Here is a 24,528-nt window from a genome sequence, read left to right on the forward strand (position 1 = left end):
ACAGTAATGAATATAAATAAATAAAAGACCTTGGAAAAGAAATCAATCCTGAAACTTCCTTTGAGTATGCTGTCTCCAGATCTGTGTGTCTGACTGTCTGTCTACCCACCCACCCACCCGAGTGCTTGGCAGCCCCACATAACCAGTGACCACTGCATAGCACAGCACGGGGAGTCTACAGCAGCACAGCTCTAAAGTGGCCCACACTCTCCTCCATCCTGGAACTCCGCCCATCTGTGGCTGCCTTCTTCTTATAATTCGGGCCTCAGTGCAATTTATACCACTGCATTACTCCTTTCCCAAGCAGAAGACAGCCTCAAATCACCTCATTCCAATAGGTAAGACATGCTTCATACTGATCCTCAATCCTAGAAACGCTGTTCTAGAACACTTACACTAAAATACTCTGTAATATGCCTACAGCAGACCTTGGGCAGCTCCCTACAATAGTCAAACCTAAATGAGGAGCACGCAGCAGGTGACTTACTATTCCTTCCCTTGCTGGTTTCAGTTTTACAAATAACACACAAAACAGTTTTGATCATTATCAATATAGCTCTGAAAGGTACCTGTATCATGAAAACCAAATCATGTAGAAAGACACTCCTAGATCCTGAGGATCAAAATACATAATTCACAACAGGCGAAGCTGAATATATGCAGAAAATGGCATAACACGTACAATATATTTCAATCTAAATAGATTCAATAAATGTGTACACACACACATATATTACCAAAAAGTCTGGAAGACCATATAAGGAATGTTAATAACGGTTATCAGTGGTTAGTATGACTTGAGTAATTTAAATTTTTCTTAAACTGTTTTTTATTTTCTTTGTGTGTGTGTGTGTTTGTGTATTAACCTCTCAAAAGGACAAAGAAAGATGCTTTAGCATGTTTCCCCTTTAAGCATAGTTTTTTTTGCTCTACACCACTCATAAAATATCCTTAGCACTCTTTTTTCCCCCATTTCTTTAAGAGGTACTGAATTCTATCCTCCTTTCTGTTGAGAAAATGATATATAATCTACTTTTGTCAAGAGATTCTTTTTTTTTTTGGCTACTACTACTAGATTGACCCTTTTGGTGGAGGATTTCACATACTTTTACTCAACCTACATCATTTCAACCACAAATGCTTTCCTTCCCAGTAATTTTAAATACTAGAAGTTTCTAAGGTTATCACAGCAGACTGTAAGACCTCTACCACACAGTGCAAACCTGCGTATCTGCTATCTCTCAGGGACACATGGACTTAGCACGATTTCTCACTGAGTTCAGCTTCTACCCTCGCTTCCAGGACTATGACATTGTTCCTTCTGTTCATCTGGTCAATTTACCTCCTGCAGCCACTCAAGGCAGGAAAGATGCGACCCACAGGTTAGAAAACCAAAGAGAGCTGCATGTGAGTGGTGCAAGCATTCACACAATAGTCACTTCTTAGTCTTACAATCTTTGCGTGCAGGAAGAGTGAGATTAACACCACGTAGGCATGCTGGAGGTTCTGTAAGCATCTGGAAGGCTGGGACTGTGTCTTCTTCATACTTGCACTCCCAGATTAAGGGAATGTTCAGCACATAGTAGGCAACAACTGTCTGCTAAGTAAGTAAGGAAGGTCTGCTTTTCTTCCTTACTTCTGTTCTCTTGCTTTCCTTATTTCCTGCTGGCTGTGCACTTCAGAAATATTATCTGTAGCCATTAGGAGACATCAAAATCCTCTTGGGTAAAACTATACAGAAAATCTAGTCTGGGGTGAATTCATTCCTACTACCATAGTCCTGCTGCTGTTGGTGCCAACCACTCTCCTCCCTTTAGCAGGTTCTGACTGAGGAGTTCGGTGACTTTTTCCTTATTTCCTTCCACCTCCTAAGTGGCTGCAAGCAAGTCCTTTGGGGAGTAACTCAGTGTGCTTCACCATTCTTTACCCCTTCCACTACAATCAGGCTTCTTCCTTCATGTATAGAAAATGTTCAGAGAAGATTCCCATACTTCCCCCATAAATCTCTGGGGTGGATTTTGTAATCAAATGATGAGGACAGTGTCAAGAAAGATATTTAGATTTCCAAGATATTATACAAAAGGTCGAATGAGACTCAGATATTGTAAACTTCAATCTTCTCAAAGGCTTAGCTGGGTCAAAAAAAGGTTTACTTAATACTAAGCCTGAAGATTTTAAAATAATGTTATTTTCACTCCCCAAATTACTGTCTAACAACTTAAATGTTGCCAAAGAACCACATTGCATGTCCACATCTCCAACCTCAAAATCTTGTTTAAATATGCTGCATTCCTGCTAAAAAAAAAAACATTTAAGAGTAATATACAACTTCTGAAGAGAAAAGAAAATCACTGTTATTATAGTAAACGGTCTCCAAAGCATGTATTTCAAATGAAGTCCAACAAATAGAAAAACCACAGGATAAGTTTAGTATTTAATATGATATTTAAAAATTAAGTACAGTATTATTTACTTACTAAATAAAACTCAGTAAAATTCTTACAGTAATTCCCAGATTAAAGTTTTTGATTCTACACTAAATGAGTTTTAACACTAACTTCCACTATTTTACTAAACACTCAGTGTGTTTGGCCATAATCAGGTACTGACTGCCTAACTGTCCCTTTCCACCTCTCTGCCTTTGCTTGTACTGTTTCTTTTGAAAAGAGTATTCCTCCCACTCTAATGTGCAAAACCTCTCCACCTCCCAGGCTCCTCAGTATGCTTCAGAACAAGAAATCTTGGACTAGCATAGCATGAGTCCTAAATTACAGTACTAGCTTGGCCAGTTACTTACTATAGAACTTTTAACCAGTCATTAATATCCCCAGATTTTGGTATCTTATCTATAAAACAAAAGGAATTTAGCCAGGTGATTCCTATAATAAGAGAGAATAGGAAAAGCTCAAGTCTGGATTTATTAGGGGTGCCAGCCTGGAAAAATTGACCTTCCCTTCACCCAGGATCAAGGTAAAATTAACTTAGGAATAAATGTAGAAAACCCCAGTATGTTCTAGATACCAGGGTTGTTCTGCACCTGTTACTTTTGTCTAGTGAGGAGGCAGGGAAGTTGAGGAAGCCAGACAGAACAGTATGAAGTACAGACTTTATAAAGATGGCAAAGTAGAACCTCGCATGCTTGAAGGAATTGCCAATCCAATCTAGTCAGTAACCTGATCAGAAAACAAAAACCTCCCTGTGGGTTCACTGGAGACACCTGGAAAGACCAAAAGTCCACTTGTGCAAGGGGCACAATCTTCTATTTTGCAACTGCCACCAAACAGGTAAGTTTCTACATCCTTGCACATTAAATACATAATCTCAGTCTGTGGTCATTTGCTTTGTATGATTCGAACACTACCTTCACCTTCACCAAGTTCCACGATTCTTCTAACTTGACCTTCCAATCCTGACCTTCACAGAACTTACAGCAGTTGCTATCAATGCATCATTAGTTTCCTTCAAAGTGCTCATAAATGGAAAAATCCTTATATATAAATATCCCTTTCCCCAATTACACAATTTTACTTTAAGAGTCTAATATCTAAGATGAGCAATGATCAAACTTTTATCAAATAAATTAATCCTTGCCCTCATACCTTCTACATAGCACACAAAAATAATTATTAGATGAAAATAACAATTTTTAAACTTTAAAGGCTTACAATAAAGTTTTGTAACTTAGGTTTCTAATTTCATTGACCATAGTATTTCCCTATTCATTTGTGTTACTAGGATTCCACTGATAACCCAAGGCAAGAGAAAAGTCGAGACTGGCTAAGCAGGCATTCCATTAATAAATATATCCATTACTTGGCCCCATACAAAAGGATAACGATGACTGATGGCCACATGGTAATTCTCTGACACAGGTACCTTCTGCCCTGAGTGCCAAAGAGTTCAGGTGAAATGATGGTCAGGGTATTTTTGGCACTAAAAATGTTCTGAGATAGGATATTTAAAAATAAAGAAGTAAAAATAAATAGCTATTCTCTACTGTTTAGAAGAAATCATATCCTAATTCTGCATAAAACATAACCTTCTCCAGCTATGCCTTCATGCATTAATACTCCCTAATAATATCAACATTTGTGAGTAACTGTAATAATGAAACATTTGGAAGATTCTCAACCAAAAAGGAACTATGTGACATTGTACACCTTCAAAGTGTCAAACGCTGCTGAAGTGGTAGACTGAATGTTGGGCTTCTGCTCTTTCAGGGTGTGTGAAAACACTACTCTCATAAAAGCATGCAATGAGAGGAGACATTCAAAATGAGCTGCAATGTGCAGAATGGAAAGCTATTAAGTGCACATTCACTTATATAGGACACACAAGAAAAGCTTTAGAAAGCACAGAAACACCTAACAGCCATGAAAAAAACAACTTACCTAAGAAAAAAATTGGCCATGACAGATTCAAAACTATTAGTGATTAGAGTACAAAGAACAGAACAAAACTTCAAAATAGCACATGACAGGAGAGGAGGATAAGAACATGATACTTACAGGAATTCTTCTCCAGGGTGTTTGGGTATATTTATCAGCATATGTGCATTTTTCCTCCTTTGATTTTTGGTGGCAGTTACATCGGGTTGCCTGAACAAAACCACAAATTTTTACACTGGTTTGTGTACATACAAACACAAAGGTAACTAGGGGGTTTCTTGGGGAATACAAAACCAAATCAATCAAAAGGTCACACATTGCAACACAGTTCTAGCTACTTATATGACACAAGTGTCTACAGCAAACCTTAAGGTCTATAAAGTTGTCCAGCATCTTATTCGGGGCCTAGGTCTGAGAACAAGTCAGTAAGGCTAGAATTTTAAATAACACAAACTGCCTCTGGAGGAAATCTCTTAAACCATCCATAAAACACAATATATATGATTTTATGTGTGTAAATATATATAGTATTAAGCACATGGATATAGAATATAAGTAGCCATATACAATATATAAAGAATGCAACAACAGTTACATTATTTTCCTAAATTATGATGGTGTTAAAGTCACTCCCACATAGTTTCCTAAATACATTTTTGATAGGACTCTACCGGCTATTAGATACCAACAGTCTCTTATGTCTGTTACCACATGCTGTGCTATGAGCACCTTTAATGATGTGTGTACTTTACTGTACTGGAGCATTTTGAAGGGTCTCTGGCCTGTGACAAGATCTATCATATGGACCATTTCAATTCACAGATTCTCTAGACATGATTTTACTTAAAGCAAAGCACACAGTTACACGAACACAATGCACCTATTGTATAAACCTGGGACTCAAAAAAGGTTGAAAAGAAGATAATTAGAATTTCCTGTTAGTGTGATGCTGGAACATAAACATATTATTTGATAAACAATCCCACAGAAGGCAAACACACTTTCTTACAGGAAAATCTATGAAATTCTTGATTACTACATCGAGGTAAAAGTATTTTCTACTTTCTTCAGGGCCAGGGATTTAGCTCAGTGGCTCTGCCACCTGCCTTGCAAGTGCAAGGTCCTGAGTTCAATCCCTGGTACCAAAAAAAAAAAAAAAAAACAACAAACAAAATTCTTTTTCAAGAATCAATTCCTATCAGATCATTCCAATTTCCTTATAAAAAATAAAATCTAATTATCTCTGTAAAACACATGTATTTCCTATTTCTAAGAAATGGGATAGTCACTGAAACAAAATTCACTACATAAGCCAGTCAACCTAAGAGTCTCTTAAAATGCACTGTAACAGAACTTAAATTTAAACATAGCTTGGAGGTACATAAAGAAAATATGAAACACTTATTGTAAAGTAAGCACACTACTTAGTCCATCCTGACTATAGCAACCCCAGAAATATTCTTTCTGTAGTATATGTGCTAACAAAAAGAAAATATTACAGCAAATATTTCAACTTTCCATTACTTGGAAAGCCTATTTTTTAGTGACATTTCCACAGATACAAAATGACTAAAATGACTACATGAATAATTCCCTCTCCATATGCTTGTTTTTATTGCTGTCAGATCTGTATTTGTGTTAAGATGCTCACTTTTTGTGTGGTCCCTTATTTAGGGAAGGGTGTCCTGTCTCTTATCCTAAAAATCCAGATCTTGGTAAATCTGAACCAAACTAGTTAATCCCACCCTCCATGTTTAGAAAGGCACAAGTAAATCAAATCTAGCCAATAAAACACAAGAAAAATCTAAGGGTATTTCTGAGACAGTGTTCCTTGATTTTAAAAACAGGTAAACTAGAGAAAACAAGCCTTTCACTGACCTTTGGTATTTCTGTATGAGAGAATGACAAGATGAGCTACAGCAGACATCTTGTAACTAATGACAAGGCAGCTAAGAGGATTTAGAAAAGCCAACCTAGAACTTTATCCACTGATCAAATGACCAAAAGCAACCATGGAAATGGATAGATCTTAAACACCTTCTTGTTATTTGAGTTTACTAATAGGGACTGAACCTAGGGCCTCTGCACTGAACTACATTCTCTGCCCTTTCAAAAATTTTTAAATTTTGAGACAAGGTCTCATTAAGTTGCCCAGGGCGGGCTCAAACTTGTGATCCTCTTGCCTCAGCCTCTCAGGGTGCTGTAATTACAGGCATGGACCACCGGGGCTGTTATTTTTTGTGCTATTCTTAAGGACTTTTATTTGAAACTTAACGCATCATAAGATATGCACTAATTTATTTTATACTGGGTGGTTTAGGGGAAGTCATTTAACAAAAGTGACTACCACATACCCAGGGGTAGCCTTTATGCAGTTCACGTACACAGTTCATTTAGCTATTCTAGTCCTATATGACCAGGACTATTTTTACTCTTCTCCACTTACAGAAAAAGTTTAGGAGAGGTTTGTAATTTCCCTAAGAGAACATGGCTATGAAGTTTCAAAGCCAGGACCTGAATACAAGTCTGGATGGATTATGCTTACAAATTATGGTGAGCCTACTTAACTTGAAATCCACTTTTTTAATTTCCCTTAAAGAAATTTCTACACTAGCAATCTCACAAGATTATTCTGAAAACTCAATGAGCAAATGTATTTAAATTAACTAAATTTTCTTCTCCCTGAAAACTGGCTGAGTTCTTATCTTTGGCTTTGCAGCATAAAATTAGGTCTTGTTATCTTCCATTTTAATTTATATGTGGTAGACCCTCAATTTACAGCACTAGGCTATTCCTTATTTGGATTCTTAAAGTTTCTTTGTGCCTTCATTCACAATAACTGGTCTGTCTGCTCTATTTCTTCATGAGGTGGAGCTTTGTGATCTGCCCACATGACTCTGAGGGTCAGTATATTAAAGACTTTATATTCTAAGATTATTCTAAGATTAATATCTCTTATGGCTGAGAGCTTTGCTATTCCAAAATACGGTTTTTGATTTCCATGCATTATATTCTTTTTATACTCTTTGTATTATTGCAATCTAAATTACAATTGAGTTCAGGGCACTACATATGCTGTTTTCATATGGGACTAACATTTGAAACAGTAACAATTATAAAAAAAAAATAAAGATTCAAAGATGATGCCAAGGAATCCCTCAACATCATTCACAGAAAAGGAACACTGTCTTGAAGTCCCCTGCAGTTGCAGATACCCAGTGGCCTTCTGCTCACACAGAGAGAAAAATGTCCTGTTCTCAGCTCATGCCTGGCGCCATTTACCCTGCACCAATAAATGAATGTAAAGTGTTGAATTTTAAACCCCCAAAAGAGAAGTCACTAAAAATGGTCCAACAAAGAATTTTTCATGTTGAATATGTAATATTTAGATTGAAAGTTAAATCATATAATTCTATTAGAATACATATAATATAAATATAATCAGGCAATTTGAGAAGCCAAAAGTACAGACAAACTCTTAATTCTGGTTCAGAGTCTTATACAAATTAAAAAAAAAAGTTTGAAAAGCTTCCATTTTATATTTTACTCTGTAATACTTACAAGTTGATGTTCTAATAGTTGAATTTTTTCATCTTTTTTCTTTATTTCATCTTTAAGCTGTTTTATTTCATTTAATAAATCTTCATTCTGAAATTTAAAATTTAAGATGAGTCATTTAAAACACCAGAATGAAAAGCGTTAAATAAGAGATGAAGACCCAATGAAAACCCTCTATTTAAAAAAAAAAAATCTTCAAAAATTTCATTATCTAAAGGACTCTCACATGTAAACAATTAAAATAACTGAATAACAGCTAACATTCACTGAGTATCTTATTAAATGTCCCAACCTAAGTGCTTCCAGATATTTAAGCATTTGATGATGAAGGATTTATATTTCAAGGATACTACGAACCTGTTAAAACATAAAGATCATTTTTAATACCCCAACATAGCTACTTCTTACAAACATATTAACATAATTCATTCCACAATTTTTTTTGGTACCAGGAATCGAACTCGGGACCCTGTGCTTGTGAGGCAGGCAGTGGCACCACTAAATCCCTGGCCCCATACTAATATAATTAGAAAAATGTTCTGGTTGACTTATTGAAAAAATATAAAGATTTGTATTACAAATATTAAACTATGCGAAATATCTGATATGTTTAGTGAAGACGGAAAAATGGTATACTATCAGACACAGCCCTTAACCTTTCTGGGCAAATGAATAGCTGTATGTGTAAGGGTCCTAACAATGCCTACAGTCTTTGACTCAGTTATCCCACTTACAGGAAGCCATGACAAAGAAACAATCCCAAATATGACAAATTCTACAAGATATCTGAAAGTTTATAAGTTTTCAATAGTCTTATTGGGAGACAATTGAAATATAATGCAGTAACTTGATACAACAGTACATATTCATCATTCACGCAGGCACAGGTAAGTTCTGACAGTGTTACAGGAAATGGCCCCAAACTGAAATCAAAATACAGAGGTAAGAACATTAACAGCCAACAGGTTTATGGCACTTAGCAGATGGCAAGCACTGCACCAAGGACTTTACAAATAAACATAGGCCACAGAGGACACATCAGGAAATGGTTGACTCCAGTGGGTCTTAAATATTCACAGAAGGTTCTGAAGACAGAGATGTATGGTAGGCTTTAGATCTTTCAGTAAGAGAATCTAACAGTCATATAGTACAGATGTGAGGACAAGCACAGCACAGTTGGAACACTACAAAAACTGATGCTCCAGCACAAAGGCTATGGTAAATAAATAGTAGAGAGCAATTTGTAACAAAACGGGCAAAGGCAAAATCATGGAGGACCATGATTCTCAGCAGGGCTTTAGCTGGGGAGTGATAGATATGCATTCAAGATGGCATTGATAGCTGTCTGGAGGGAAAATTTGGCAACAATGGCAACAACACTTTGCCAGGAAGTTGTCATCAAGACACTGTAATATTCCAAACCAGGCGTGGTGGTGGATGCTTGTAATCCCAACACTCAGGAGGCACAGGCAGGAGGATTGCTCCGACTTCAAAGCTAGCCTAGGCTATACAGTGAGTTCAAGGCCAGCCTGAACTAATGGGAGAAGAGTCAAGATTGAGAGATTCTGGCAATTCGCTGCATGTGAGAGAAGAGCACAGAGGCACACTGAAGAGTAACTTCTAGTTTGAATGACATGGTGAATGATTATACCACCAAAATGAATGGAGAATACAGGAGGACAAATATGTCCAAAGAGAAATACGTGTGAGTTTTAAATATATGGTGGAGAGAACTGTGGATGGTATAATGGGTAACTCCTTCACTATGTATAAAAAAGAAAAATTTCAAACATTACCAATGTGAAATCATATACGAAATCATGAGAGTGTAAGTTCAAAGAGGACCGGACTAAAGATATATATTCAACATTGAAGGAAGAGGAGAAATCCAAAAAGAAAATGAAAGAAAATGTTTAAAGTTATGAGGGATTCCAGAAAGAAGTGACACAAAAGCTAAAGGATGAAGCTTTAAAGATAAAGAACATGCCTAATGTCTACAGATGTTCATTCTTCCAGGCTTCCCATGAAGTGGAATGGGGATTAAGGAGTCAGGAAAAAGCCTGATTTAATGAATTTAAGATAGCTGAGCAATATAAATATATATACTGATGATGATGAAGAGGAGAAAGTAGAAGCACACTAAAGACAGATGAGAAAAAACTAAGTGGATACTGCTAGGCCCTTAAGTAGCAGCAGAATATAAGAAGACAGAAGGGGTAGGCTTCTAGAGCAGAAAGGCTGCTTCTACCCTGTAAATGGAGCAAACTAAGAATGAGACAGACACAGGTGAAGTTAGCAGGCAAAAAGGATGGAATCAGAAGATCTTTGCTTGATAGGCAAAGACTATGTGCAGAGGTTTGAGAAGTGTGACCCAGTGAGCATGGGCCTTGAGAACAATCAAAGTTGGGAACAGCTCATCAAGGGAATGAGAAAGAACACCCTGAGATAAACACAAGGGTAGAGTAGAGGTGTGGAAGGTCCAGTGGTGATCCTAGTCCTAAATTTGAAATGGCACAAGTCATCACATTTGTATGATCTGAAAGTGTCCTGCTAAACCATCTTGGGTAAGAAAGTGATACAAGTCAGGAATTTGCTGATGAAAATGAAAGACTAGGATACCGGAGAGAAGAGACCATCTAAGCTATTGCATCTCAACTTGAATAAAAAGGAAGAAAGAACCAGGAATGCTCTACCTAGAAGGAAAGGGAATAGGGGCAAGAAATAAATATCATGTAGCAATATGTCTATCATGTAATATTAAATGTACAGATGAACTACAAAGAAACATGGAAAAACAATGAGACAATAGTGGTATAAAATGTTGGAACTGATTTTCTATTAAAAAAATGCTTTCACAAAAAATTGGAGGAAAAAGGTTAACTTTAAAAAAATGCCAGTCACAAGACCAAAAAACCCAGTACTTCAGAGATCATTAAATCAATTGTTCTCAAGGTTGTCAAACAAGTCTGTGTGTGAAGCTTTTTAAGAAAAGAGATGGTCTGCTGCAGACCTCCTGGTGTAGATTACTATTATACCAACAGTAGAGAAGCAGCTCAAAGACAGGAAGTGATTTGAAAACCATCACCATCAAGTGAAAAATCCACAAGTAGATAACCAGATGTGACTGCTTTGCTATATTCTTTTGAGTCTTTTATATACAACCTTGTTCCCAATAAGTCACTGTGCATTCTATGAGAAAATTATGCTCCTCTGACAAATTAATACCAGGCATGGATACTTAAATTGTTTTGAAAGTGACACCTGACACATCCAAGCAGAGTTTATATTTGCTTTAACAAGCTCTTCTCCCTCTGCCCAACATGACATGTCCCACAATAAAGGCTGATCTTTAAGCTTGAATTTCAAAATGAAAAAGATATATGCAACAGAATCTCAGCTGATCTACAGCCATTGCATAACATGAGCCAAACATAAACTTTTGTTATTTTAAACCACCAATGTTCTGAGGTTATGTTACTAGAGATGACTAGCAAACAAACACTGGCTAGAATAGACTGAAAGAAAGATATAAAAGCCAGCAATAACTTTACTTGGAAATATTAAGTAAATTAAGAATATTTGTGTGTGCTTTCATAAAACATGTGCTTAAGAAATAATTGCAAAAATGCTGTCTTCAGTTAAAAACAGACCTAAATACACTGAAAATTATATTTAAAAAAAAACTTTCAATTACTCATTACAATACAATTCTACACAAGGAATGAAAACATTATGAACTACAAGCATGTACTAGTAAATTTTTAAACATTAAAAAAAAATCTGAATTCTGTAAGTATATATTTAAGCAAAAAAGAAATTAATCTCATCAGTATATTTCTCTAATGCTGGGTTTATACATGAAAAGTACTAATTACCCTTTTAATGTTTACTGGTAGCCTTAGTTTAAGAGCTGTTATTCATTATTATTAGTAATGTAAGCACCAGGAGCAACTAGGACAAATTATTACCCAACTGATTAATACAATAAAAGCATCACTGGGACATCATGATAAGAGCAAATCTGATTTCCCCAGCCAAAATAGCTTTAGGTTTTATTACCTTTATTAGTCAATGTTTTAATTGTTATTACATTATTTTAATAATAAGAATTCTGAAATCTCTAGTATCACTACTAAGTTATACCTTATACATCTCATCAGCTTCTTCTGGTTCTGGACTGGAGGGCAATGACAGCTGAACATCATGCAAGGACCCACTTCCATCATGCTGTCAGAAGAAAGAAAAACAAATGAATACAGGCATCCACTCCCACCTGAATTCACCTGAATTCACCTCAAACAAACTTCTTCTTGGCAAAGAAGAAATGGGAGGTAAAACTTTACATGTCTCCTTCTCATCTTTGCACTGGTAAAAAGAAATAACAAAAGAAGAGAAAAAAGGAAAGGCAAGAATAAGCAGTGGAAATAAATGACAGTACATGAGTAGGTAAAGGAAATAACTGAATGTTTTAGAGTTGGAATATATGGAAATTTTTTTAAGAATTGCAAGATTGCCTCAGTTAAGAAAAATGTAAAATGCGGGCCGGGGATTTAGCTCAGTGGCTTTGCTGGCTGCTGCGCAAGCGCAAGGACCTGAGTTCCATCCCCGGTACCAAAAAAAAAAAAGAAAGAAAAATGTAAAATGAAAATCAATTGAATCTTGAGTTTAGATATGTTTTGAGTATAAAGCAGTCAAAAACAATAATAATTTGCAAGTGCAAGATTCTGAGTTTGATCCCCAGTACCCGCCCCCAAAAATAATGATATTAAATCATTCAACAAGGGTGACCACAAAATCATTTGATTAAAAATACTAATTACATGAGACTACATATTACATGCTTCCATTTATATGAAGTATGGAAACAGGCAAACTTATCAGTGGTGCTAAAAATAAGAAGAATGGTGGCTGACTCAGGGAAAGAACTTCAGGGGACTTAGGAGGAGCAGAAAATGTTCTAAGTCTTGACTGCACGGGGGACACATAAACATATGCGTGAATAGTTCAAGCTCCACAATTATGACTGGTGCACCTTAAGCACTTTACTACTGGTATGTTGCACCTCAATAGCACAGGTGAAAAAATAAAGCATTTTGTCCTTAAACTTGATATAATGAGACAATATTAAGTTCAGCTTTGCTGAACTGGTTTATAAATAAGAAATGGATCCAGTGATGATTCAGATAAACAACCACAAGGAGGGTGGACCAAAGTGGACTATGCCTGGAGCAATGGGGAGGGACTGAGTGTCTGACCGAGGCAGCATGACGGCGACATCACTGAACCAGCAACCTCCACGGAGCACTACCATCACGAGCTTCCTCACACACATCTGTTCTGCATGTAGATAATGACCTGCACTGATACAAGCGTGTTTTTAACAGGAGAGATGAGCATTTAGGTGACTGTCTTCTTCATTTATTATATTATGTATTTGTTGAATCATAATCTCTAGGAATGAACACAAGAAAAGCTTAGCAGACAATACTGAGTGTGAAGACTTAAACATCTGCCAAATTTCCAGCTGAACAAAATACATTTTTATTAGTGATGTCATTTAAGAAAAGATTCTGACTTGAGAGGAGAGGCAGTATCCTAATGGGCAACAAATGTTTTCAGAATGTAATGTGGGTGTTTAAAAAATATAATAAAACAGCAGGGAAGGAAAGAAGAGAGGGAGGATTTTATAAGACTCATCTCAAAAAATTTTCATTTCTGCTATTAATGAAATGACATAAGAAAAAAGGGCCAGATCTATGTACAGGTAGGTTTGAGAAAAAAAACTGTAAAATTTGACTTATTTCCAAGTATCTAAATATTTTCCTATCAACTACAAAGCAGGAACTCCATGGAATGGGAGAAACCAACCACAAACTGCTTTACAATAAATGCAGGTATAGTTGTGGGATGTGTGTGGCAGGATGAGAAAAAAAAAAAACACACCTGGATTCAGGGTGGACCCAACAAATCAGAAAATACCAAGGAAATGGTAAACTATCAGAAACTTAAGAAAGTAACTCCATAAACTTGTATGTCAATTCCTAGGTTCATTCTAAGTACCAAGCACTTAAACCTAAGTAGTATATCAAAGCTGTAAAATAAACCCAGAAATAATCTTAAAACCACCACCCAGGTCTCAAACTAGCCTCGAGTATATACGCAGCATAGATGTGAAGAATGAAGATAACAACTTTGAAAAAAGATGAAACTACAATGCAACCAGACTGTTAACCTACAAGAAAGAAAGAAAGAAAGGAAGGAAGAAACAAACAAACAAACAAACAAACTATACTCTCCATAGGATTTAAACAAGATCAAGAATTTCATTATACAATGTTCAAGTAGTAAAACATAATCCAGGATTACTCAGCATATAAACAAAGGGCCAAATCTCAACTCATTCAGAATTCAGATACCAATGCCAAAATGACACAAAATTAACCAGAAAAGATTTTAATAGAGCTAGTATGAAAATTCTCCAAAAGCAAAGTTCACGTAAATTCTTTCTTTTTTTTTGGTACTGGGGATTGAACTTAGGTCCTTGCGCTTGCTCAGCAGGCGGTGAAACCACTGAGCTAAATCCCCGGCCCATTCACGTAAATTCTTGATGTGAATGGAAGAAAAAGTCTTATCAAAGAAACAAAATATATAAAGTGAGAACTGGAAATTTTGGAACAGAAAAAATTCAATAACCAAATATTTAAAATGCACTCAAAGGGCTAAATACCAGCACTGGAGAGCTGGGTATGGTAGCGCACACCTATTATCCCAGTACTTGGGAGGCCAAGGCAAGAGGATCACAGTGAATTCAAGGCTATTCTGAATTACACAGTAAAATCCTGTCTCAAAAAGACCAAAAGTAAATAAATACCAGCATCTGAGATTGCAATCGTGTACTTGAGACAGATCAACAGAAAATTATCCTGTCTGAACAATGAAGAGAAAGACACTGGCCAGAGGAAAAAAATCAACAGCCTCTTTAGGGACCCATGGGGACAATTTAAAAAAAGAGTTAACATTTATGTCAGAGAAGTCCCAAAGAAAAAGGCAGAAGTACCTGCCCCAAAAGGCATTAAGTACCTGAAGAAATAATGGATGGATAGTAAAAAACATGAGCCCCCATATTTGAGAGGCTTAATTTAAAATAACTGAAAATTTATAAATACACAAGAGCATTTAACTAGAAATCAATAAAAGAAAGATAATCTCCAAACACCTGTAGAGTAAACAACAAACTTTTAAAGCATTCATGGGTCTAAAGAGGAAGTCACAAGGTAATTAAGAATACTTGGAAGGAAAATGAAGACACCAAATACCAAACCTTTGGAATGCAACTCACCCAGTGCTTAAAAGGGAAAAACTATGGTATGAAATGCTTACATTAATACAAAGTGTTATCACTACTTGAGCAAATAAAAGAGCAGAAATTAATGAAATGGAAAACTAAGAGAGGTCATCGAAACTGGAAATATATTCTTAGAAACTACTAAGATACCTAAAAAAGCTGCAAAAATGATAGAAGAGAGATGAAGACCACATCAGGACTAAAAGCAGGAATATTAGATGTTTCAGATGCTGAAAATAGATAAGGCAATAAGATTATAACATATAAACAAATTAGACAACTTATATGAAATGGAAAAATTCCTTAAAACCCACAAGCTCTCAAAATGCACCTAAGACAAAACAGGTAACCTGTATAAAACTATGACTACTAATGAAGATGAATTTATAGTCTAAAACCTTCCTTAAATGAAAGACCTAAATGTCAGAGCTTTTACTGGCAAATTCTTTAAAAATTTAAAAGGATAATATCACTCCTTTAAATCTCTTTAAGAGAAACAAAATTAAACATATTCAAAAACCATGTGCTTCCTTCAGTGGCACATATACAAAAAATAAATCAACTATTGCTCTGGTATCAAAGCGAAAACAGGTAGAAAACCACCAAAATCCTTCATAATCAAAGACGAAAAAATGCTTAACAAAATACTGAGAATCAAATTTAACAATATATAAAAAAGGAAAGTATACCATGAACGAGTAAGGAGGATCACAGGATGCACAGCTGATTCACAATAATCAAAACACAATGTAATTCTCCACATCAAGTAATTTAAAAGCCTATATAATCATCTTGACAGATACAGTTTCTGGCAAAACTCAGTACCCATTCATGATTTTTAAAAAATTTAGCAAATTAAGAACAAAAGAGAGCTTGCTCAACATGATAAAGCCCATCTAAAAAATATTGACACTAACCTCATTATTTAAAGTGAAAATGTTTTGCCTCTGGAAAAAAAAAAGAGGGCAAATTAAGAAAGGAAAACATATGACTATCTCCATTCAGATGATGTAATTTTTCATGCAGAAAACCCTACAATATCTATCACAAAACTACCAGAACTAATACATCAGCAATTCTCACATTCCTCATAGATTTTTCTTCCCCAACCCACTTATTTTAACTTTATCTTTCATTATATCTTTCACATATAAGAAAAAAGATCTGAATTCTTTTAGATAATAGGTTGGTAAATTATTACTTAATTTTATAGTTGAATTAAGTGAGAGGACTATCTGCTTATACTAAGTTCCTACACCTTTTTTTCCATTACAATGTGCATAATTGAAATTAGAGGCCATTGCTTTTTGTTTTCCTGCACAGAAGGAAACAATGGCTAGGTCAGTGTATATAAATCAATAATGTTTAGGAGCCAGGAGTGGTGGCACATGCCTGTAATCCCAGCACTTGGGAGGGTGAGGTAGGAAGATTGTCACAAGTTCAAGGCTACCTTGGGCTACACAGTGAGTTCAAGCCCAGCTTGAACTACATAGCAAAACTGCCTCAAAATCCCAAAATAATAATAGTAACTTTTTTATGGCAAAGATCTGGAATTTTTTTTAAAAGAATAGCATTTAGAAACCAAAATCCAAACAAACAAAACAGAAAATCCAAGGAAAACAATCAAAATCAAAATTTAAAAAATACTCAGGAAAAATATGTAAAAAAATAGTTAAAATCTGTGTATTAAAAAATGATACATGTGTGTGAAAGAAATCAGAAAAACTAAGTAAATGGAGAGGTGTCCTCTGTTCATGAACTAGGAGACTCAATAATGATGAATTAAAAGATTTAATATTGTTAAAATATCAATGTTTCAAATTCAATAACAGATTCAGAATCCTGTCAACCAAAATCCCAGCAGAATATTTTTGAAAAGTTGCTTCTAACATTTACATGGAAAGGCAAAAGAACTAAAATAATCAAACCATTTTGAAAACAAAGTTGGAAAGTCATATAGTAAGTTCACATTTTAAGACTAGCTATATATAAAGCTCTAGTAATCCAGACAGTACGGTAATACCATAAATCACAGATCAAAGTAACAGAAAAAAGTCCAAAAACTTCCAGGCACATTTATAGTTAAGAGATTCTTTTTTAAAAACTATAAAGGCAATTTAATAGAGAAAACACAGTCTTTTCAATAAACAGTGCTAGGACAGCTGACACTATATGTAATAAAATGAACTTTACTCGTAACTCATATCATATACAAAAACTCTCAAAACAGATGGCAATCTAAATCCTAAACTAAAACTATAAAACATCTGGAAATGAACACAGAAAATTCTTGTGCTCTTGGGCTGAGTCAAGTTTTCCTTGATATACCAAAAAACTGATCAATTAAAAAAAAACAATAAATGTGACTTCAAGGGCAGAATTTCTGCTTTTTAACAAAATTAAAAATAGAAGTCACGGACTGGTAGAAAATATTTGTCATTTAAGTAAACAATGGAGCATAGTGCCTAATTCATAAATAATATCTTTGAAATATTAGTTAATTCTAAAACAATAGCAACAACAAAAATAATGATAATGTAAAAGAAACACTTAGAGAAAAAATAAATAAACAAAAAAATGATAATGTGAAGGTCCGGAGTTTCCAAATTACTTCATTCACTGAGGAACTAACCCCATTAACTCACAAAAACAGAACTGTCACCAAAATTAACCATGCTGTTAAACCATAGTTTACAGGGGAAGTCTGGCCAGTTTGCTTCTTTGTTACAGTCCACAAGTTAAAACTGGTTTCCACATTATTAGGTAGCTGCATTTGAAAGGTTTTATAAATATCTACATAATAGCTTCAATTTTAACTTGCCTCAGAAGACGAAAATGTTTACTATATGGCCCTTTAAGGAAAAGGTGTCTAACCCCTGCTCCAGCCCATAAAGGAAATATCAACACATTCCAAAAGAATTTAATTATATCTATACTGTTCAATGTTATCAGTGCTAAGATTAGGTATCAATTAAAAATAAATGCCCTGCCAGGTATAGTGTCACACATCTGTAATCCCAGCTACTTGGGAGGTTGAAACAGGAGGATTGAAAATTTGAAAGCAGCCTGAACAACTTAGTGAGATCCTATCTCAAAATTTTAAAATAAAATAATACCAAAGGGATGTAGCTCAGTGGTAGAGTGCTTGCCTGGCATGTACAAGGTCTTAGACTTAAACCTCAGTACCACCATACTAAAAGTCCCAATTACCAAGCTAGTATTTTGAACACTAAAAAGAAAAACTTTAAATAACATAAATATATGATTGCCCTCAACAACTAGGAATTGTTTTAAGTTATTATTATACTGTAAAAACATCTTGTCTTTTTTTTAATCTAGCAATCTAGATTTGAGACCAAAGAGGAAAAAGGCTTTTATTTACATCAAAGCCCAAGACCTCTAAAGATTCTTGAAAAAATCTCCAACTGAGCAAAGTCACCCCTTCTCAAGTAAATGTGACACTAACCAATGGTACTACTGCACTCTCTATTAAACCCTGACTAAGATGAAAGGGTCCAGGACAAAATAAGGAAACATTTTGAGAAATGTTTCTTTTAGCTTTAGGAAGGGATAGATCTAAAAAGCAGAAAATAATCTTTTAAAGAGAGTACTGAAGAGATAACTTCACGCATACAATTTTCATTCTTCACATTATTTATACTAAGGTGCTATTGTTAGGCAGAAAGTTAAACATTACCAAGCTAGGGTGGTGCTACTTGAACAGCAAAGAAGTCATGATGTTTTTCCCTTCTCTCCTTCACTTTCTTAATCATTAGCTATAGATAAAAATCCACACAAGACTGTTATTTCAAACTTTAGCTCAAGAGAATATAACCTCTGAGCATGCTGATAAGGTCCAAGGCTCATACTAAGTCCTATGAGACCATGAGGGAGGGTTAGAAAAAACACTATAATCTCAAGATAAACTAAAAGGAAAACATCCACTTAGGGAGTAAATAAGGACCCAGTAAATCAACACCAATCATTCTCCATGTAAAAGAACAGTGACCTGGAAAGAAGGAAAGAATATTCCTGAAAGACCTGGTGAAAAATCCAAGTGTAACCTGAGATCTCATTCTGTGTACCTGCCACTTCCGCACTTGCACTTGCTCACCTTCAGGCTTGAAAGTGTGTTCTCTCTCTCTCTCTCTCTCTCTCTCTCTCTCTCTCTCTCTCGTCTCTGTGAAAATCTGTCATTTTACAAAAACTCTATCCATAATCTATTAGGACAGCCTTTATGTCTTGTCTGAAATCTTTCATTAAAGTAAAAGAATCAAGAACCTAAAGTGTGTTGCTGTCTGGCTCCTCAGTGTCAGAACCAGGCTTCCTGGTGACACTTAACATTTACTGAACAGAGCTGGGCACTATTCTGAATGTTTTGCATAAATATATTTAATAAGTGCACTGAAGCAAAAACATTACAAAACACACCAACTGGACAAAACACAAGCCAATTCATACTTGGACTATCCAAGTATTGTATTGTGGGCTGCTTTCCTGAATGTCAGCAGTTTCTATGGTTTCTAGTTAGGATTTCTGAATTCTTAATGTAATTGGAATGCTAGTTAAGTTCGTCAGCATTTTCCTACACATGGATAAACCATCTTCTCATCTAAGAACATTAGAAGACTACTGCTGGCAACCATCTTCCACTTTTCTTTTTTGAGAAAGTACAAAGGTAAACTTTTGTTCTAGTATTTTAACTCTTTCACACATAAGTTGTTCACAAATCTGACACCAAATTCCATCTTACCCAGGTGGTTCTTCTATGACTCTGCAAAAACTGGGACCTTCCTATGAGTTCCAGAGCAGCTGAAATGGACATGGGTACTTGAGATGATTAACAGAAAGTGTGACAGTGCTGTCCAGGCCCTGCTGGCCAGCATCACTGGTGACGTCACTAAGCTGGCTTGTGTTTCAGATCTGCTACAACACAATTGGAAAAGGAAGCCCAGGAAAGGCAGCAGCAGGAAGGCCAAGAGGTTTTCTTTTTCTTCTCAATAAGTTTTCTGTTTTGTTTGTTTTAATTCAAAGATACATAGATTAAATCCTGTCACACAGCACACAGTCTAGAATGTGAACTAAGAACTTCTGAGTAGCAACGTGATTTACCTATGGGACTTAAAATCTAATGAGTCAAGCTATAATTGAGAGGATTTAAAAATAGAGATTTATAGAGAATGATTTTTCAGTAAGAGCTGCAGAGATGAATGAGATAAACGACCCTACCAGCTAGTAGGGGTAAAAACATTTTTGAACAAAAGAAAAAACAATCTACCTGCCATTCAAAAACAGACTTGAATGTTGTTATATATGAATTAACATTATAATATCTAAACAAACATATTTATGAATATTTTTGTTTTATTTTTAATAAACCTAAGTATCTAATTTGTATACATCTGAGTAATGTGGATATCCCTTCCCATAAGTTTTTCCACTTAAAAATCTTATTTTTAATTTCTAACTTTTTCACATTTTGTTTTTTAAAAAAATATTCAACTCTTCAAGCCATCTGAGTCTACTCTAGTATAAGAAACTAAAAACTGGTTCTATAAGGTAACATTAAATTTCCTCAACATTTATTAAAATCTTTGTGTATCCAATTGTTTTTTAATTCTTGTTTAATACTTCAGCACACATTTCTGGGTTTCTTGTTCCCACTCATTGGTTTAGATGTCTATTTCTGTCAGTACTATATCTTACTCTAAAATATAATTTCTCCTTTCTTTTGTCTTTTTCAACATACACAAAACTCACCTTTGGTGCTTCCATTTTAGAGTCATTTTGATGAATTCCAAAGGTAAAGCTGCTGTGATTCTGGTTGAAATTTTTGAATCTATAAATAGATCTAGTACTGGAAAGAACCACAGATGTACATCATACACCTCAGACTGTTATGTTACACAACCTTTGTATAACAGATAATTTGTTACCCCTTTAACACATTACTCTTGTAGTTACTATTTGTATGTCACCTAGACTATAACTAGCTATCTTGATTAGTACATTAAAATTAAATAATTTTTGTAATATTTAGCCTTCCTTTAGAAAATCAACATTTTTTAGCTTTTTAGGTTTCTTTCTAAAATATCACAAATATCACTCAGATTTATTGACAATTTGATGTTTTATTGATTAGTGATACTTTCATTACTTATACTTTAAATCCCGGCTTTGAGACTTACTAGCCTTGATACTTTTGTTTATATAGTAGCACAGAATATTTGAGGTGGGGTAATAAACAGTAAGAAATATATTTTATATCACAACCAAGAACACACACACACATACGTAAACATGTAGACATGTATACATATATCAATGTACGTATATTGTTTTGTGAAATAGTATTTATCCTTACTGCATGTGATGTCCTCCAATAGTTTTTTATTGTTTTACTTCATTACCAAATATTCTAGTTGTGATGAACAAAACTCATCTCAGGATTCAAAAACCAGTTTTTTTTTATTAAGTTTATTGGTACATTTTAGGTATACAATATGATGACATTCATCATTGGCAATTTGTACCTTTACATGATATATCTTGGTTCTAATTTTTTTCCCATTTGTTTTTCTTGATTAACTCGGGATACACATTCTTTATTGGGTAATTATACTAATACTGAGCATTTAGTTATTCTTGTGGATAACACAGCTACTGCATATAGATCATACAATTTTAAAACTATAATAAACATGGTCAGTTAGTAGCAGACTACAAACCTCCTCTTGTTTTTGAAAAAAGGTTTGATGATTTACTATAATCCATTAAGGAGCATCTTCAGGATTCCACGAGGGGCTGCATCTGGTGACATAAGCTTCCTGCAGTGCTCTGAATACTCGCCGATCGAGGCTGATGTTTCGTCTATGCTTAAGTCACTTGCCAAATAGTTGACTAGTTCAGTGATGTTGTCGGTATTAATCGTGCAATTTCAGCACCTGAAAGTATTTTGTCTTTGCCAAATCCCAAATTCCTTCTTGTTTATGACATTATTCAGAACCAGACTTCTAATTTGATGTGAAAATCCTGCTAACTATCCAGAATTCTTATGTTCTTGTAATTGATGTGAAATGATCTGAGGACTGCAAGAGCCCAGAAAATTCTTAATTTGATGGTTTCTCTTTTCTGAGTGGGGCATGAGCATTAGACAAGCTAATGCAAAAGCCAGAAGCTCTAACTGGGCGTACTGCCTGGTGATTCCCATCAGGTCAAGATCATCTGAAAGTGGATATTCCAGGACAGCGATGAAAGTCTTACAGCAATCTGTTAACTAACTGGGCCTTAAAGGACAAGAGGCTGAGAGGAATGGCATCTATATCACATGCTGCCAAGCTTTGCTGAAGTAGGGAACCTGCCATAATGAGTCCATACTAGAAACGGCTGCTAAAACTTTCCCTAGGTAAGGAATCATACTGAAGCCAAGAAGCTTTTGCAAGAGTCTATTCCAAAGCTGCAGGTCATAGATTTTGTATTCTAAACAGAGCTCTGCCACCAATCTTACTGCCACTGGCTCGTGGCTGTGGTATTTCCACAGGCCCTTGATCATTCCTTCTTTAGGACTGTGGCAAAAAATTCATAGGAACCAGTTTTAACGTAAAAATTTAATATACTGTATACCAGACAAAAATTATGCTTTCTTTATCTTCATTATTGCCACAATCTTTAGTACTCAACAAATATTTAATAAAGTATACTAAATGACAGAGTAACAATCACTAAATAAATACTAAAGTAAATGGAATTTGCTTTTGAGACACCTAACAAAATTGGAAGCAATACCAGCAATTAAAAACTTTGCCTTTCTTTGTACAGTCTGTCTTAGTTATTTTCTCATTGCTGAGACAAAATACCCGACACCCAAAGTTAAAAGAGGAAAAGATTTATTTCAGCTCACAGTCCATAGTTGGCTGGCTCGGAGGCAGGGTGACATGGCAGAGGGGAATCACAGAGGAGAAACAGTCCACAGCAGGCAGAAGACAGCAAAGCAGCAAAGTAGCAAAGCAGCAGCACCCTTCTTTCTGTTCCTTATATGCCTCAGGGTGGGGCATCATTACTCCCAGCATTGCACACCCCTAGATCCAGCCACTTCTGAAAAGCCCCATCTATGACCACATGAGGATTTGGGGGGACAGCTAGATGTAATGCATAGCACTACCCAAAGCAATCTACAGATTCACACAATCTCTATCAAAATACCAATGACATTCGTCACAAAATTAGAAAAAAATTCAATCTTAAAATTTTGTAGGAGCTACAAAAAAAAGTCCTGAATACCCAAAGCTGTGTTGAGAAAAAAAAAAACAAAGCAAGAGACATCACACTACATAGTATTAAAATACACAACAAAGCTATAGTCACCAAAACAGCATGGTATGCTACTGATTGCTAAATGTAATAGTCTGATCATGATGCTGAATAAATGTGTCTTTAAAAAAAACAGCATGGTATTGGCATAAAAATAGACACACAGATCAGTGATACAGAATAGAGCCTAGAAATTAACACACACATCTTATAACTAACTGACTTGAAACAGAAATGTTAAGATGCATTATAAACAGTCTTTTCAATAAATGATGATAAGAAAACTGGATATCCACATGCAGGAGAATGAAACTAGTATTCTCTCACTAGTTATAAAAATCAACTCTAAATTAATTGAAGACTTAAAATGTAAGACCTTAAACTATGAAAACTACCAAAGAAAACATAAGGAACATGCTTCTGGACATTGCAATGGGGAAAAACATTTTACAGAAGACCCCAAAAGCACAGGAAACAAAAGCAAAAATTGACAAATGGGATTACAACAAGCTAAAATGCTTCTGTACAGCAAACAACAACAACAAAGTGAACAACCTACAAAATAAAAGAAAATATTTGCAAATTATAAATATGACAAGAGGTTAATATTCAGAATATATAAGGAACTTAAAACTCAACAGTGAAATAACAAATAAACCTATATAAACATTTCACAGAAGAAGATCTAAATGGCCAACAAGCATAGAAGATGCTCAGCATGACTAATCATCAGGGAACTGCAAATCAAACCCACAGCAAGATAACACCTGACTCAACAAAAAAAGGCTATAACCAAAAAGACAAAAGATAACATGTGCTGGCAAGGATGCGGGGAAAGGGAATCCTAAACACACTACTTAACTAGGAAGGCCATTATGGACAACAGTATGGAGGTTCTGCAAGAAACTACAAATAAGAAGTATCACA

The 24,528-nt window shown here is 35.3% G+C and overlaps 1 protein-coding gene across 14 annotated transcripts in view; it reads right to left on the minus strand.

Moving 5' to 3' along the window:
* Positions 1-24,528, minus strand: part of Ccser2 (coiled-coil serine rich protein 2) — a 162,851-nt gene that overhangs the window by 35,297 nt on the left and 103,026 nt on the right. For 8 of the 14 annotated variants that reach the window (XR_015447369.1, XM_004867727.4, XM_013066670.3 and 5 more), the window contains 3 exons: positions 12,090-12,173; positions 7,950-8,036; positions 4,509-4,598 (listed from right to left, as the gene is read on the minus strand). Coding sequence is in view for 12 of the 14 variants with exons in the window: in XM_004867727.4 (XP_004867784.2) it covers positions 4,509-4,598; positions 7,950-8,036; positions 12,090-12,173 (261 nt within the window). In the remaining 2 variants the exon portion in view is untranslated. Of the gene's footprint in view, positions 1-4,508; positions 4,599-7,949; positions 8,037-12,089; positions 12,174-16,208; positions 16,239-24,528 lie in introns of all 14 variants that reach the window. The other 6 variants (XR_015447368.1, XM_087201139.1, XM_087201137.1 and 3 more) reach the window with 1 other exon arrangement.

The sequence above is a fragment of the Heterocephalus glaber genome, unplaced genomic scaffold (assembly GCF_053883595.1).
Source record: "Heterocephalus glaber isolate CG9 unplaced genomic scaffold, H.glaber_assembly_v1.0 deba00001755, whole genome shotgun sequence".
Taxonomy (NCBI): Eukaryota; Metazoa; Chordata; class Mammalia; order Rodentia; family Bathyergidae; genus Heterocephalus; species Heterocephalus glaber.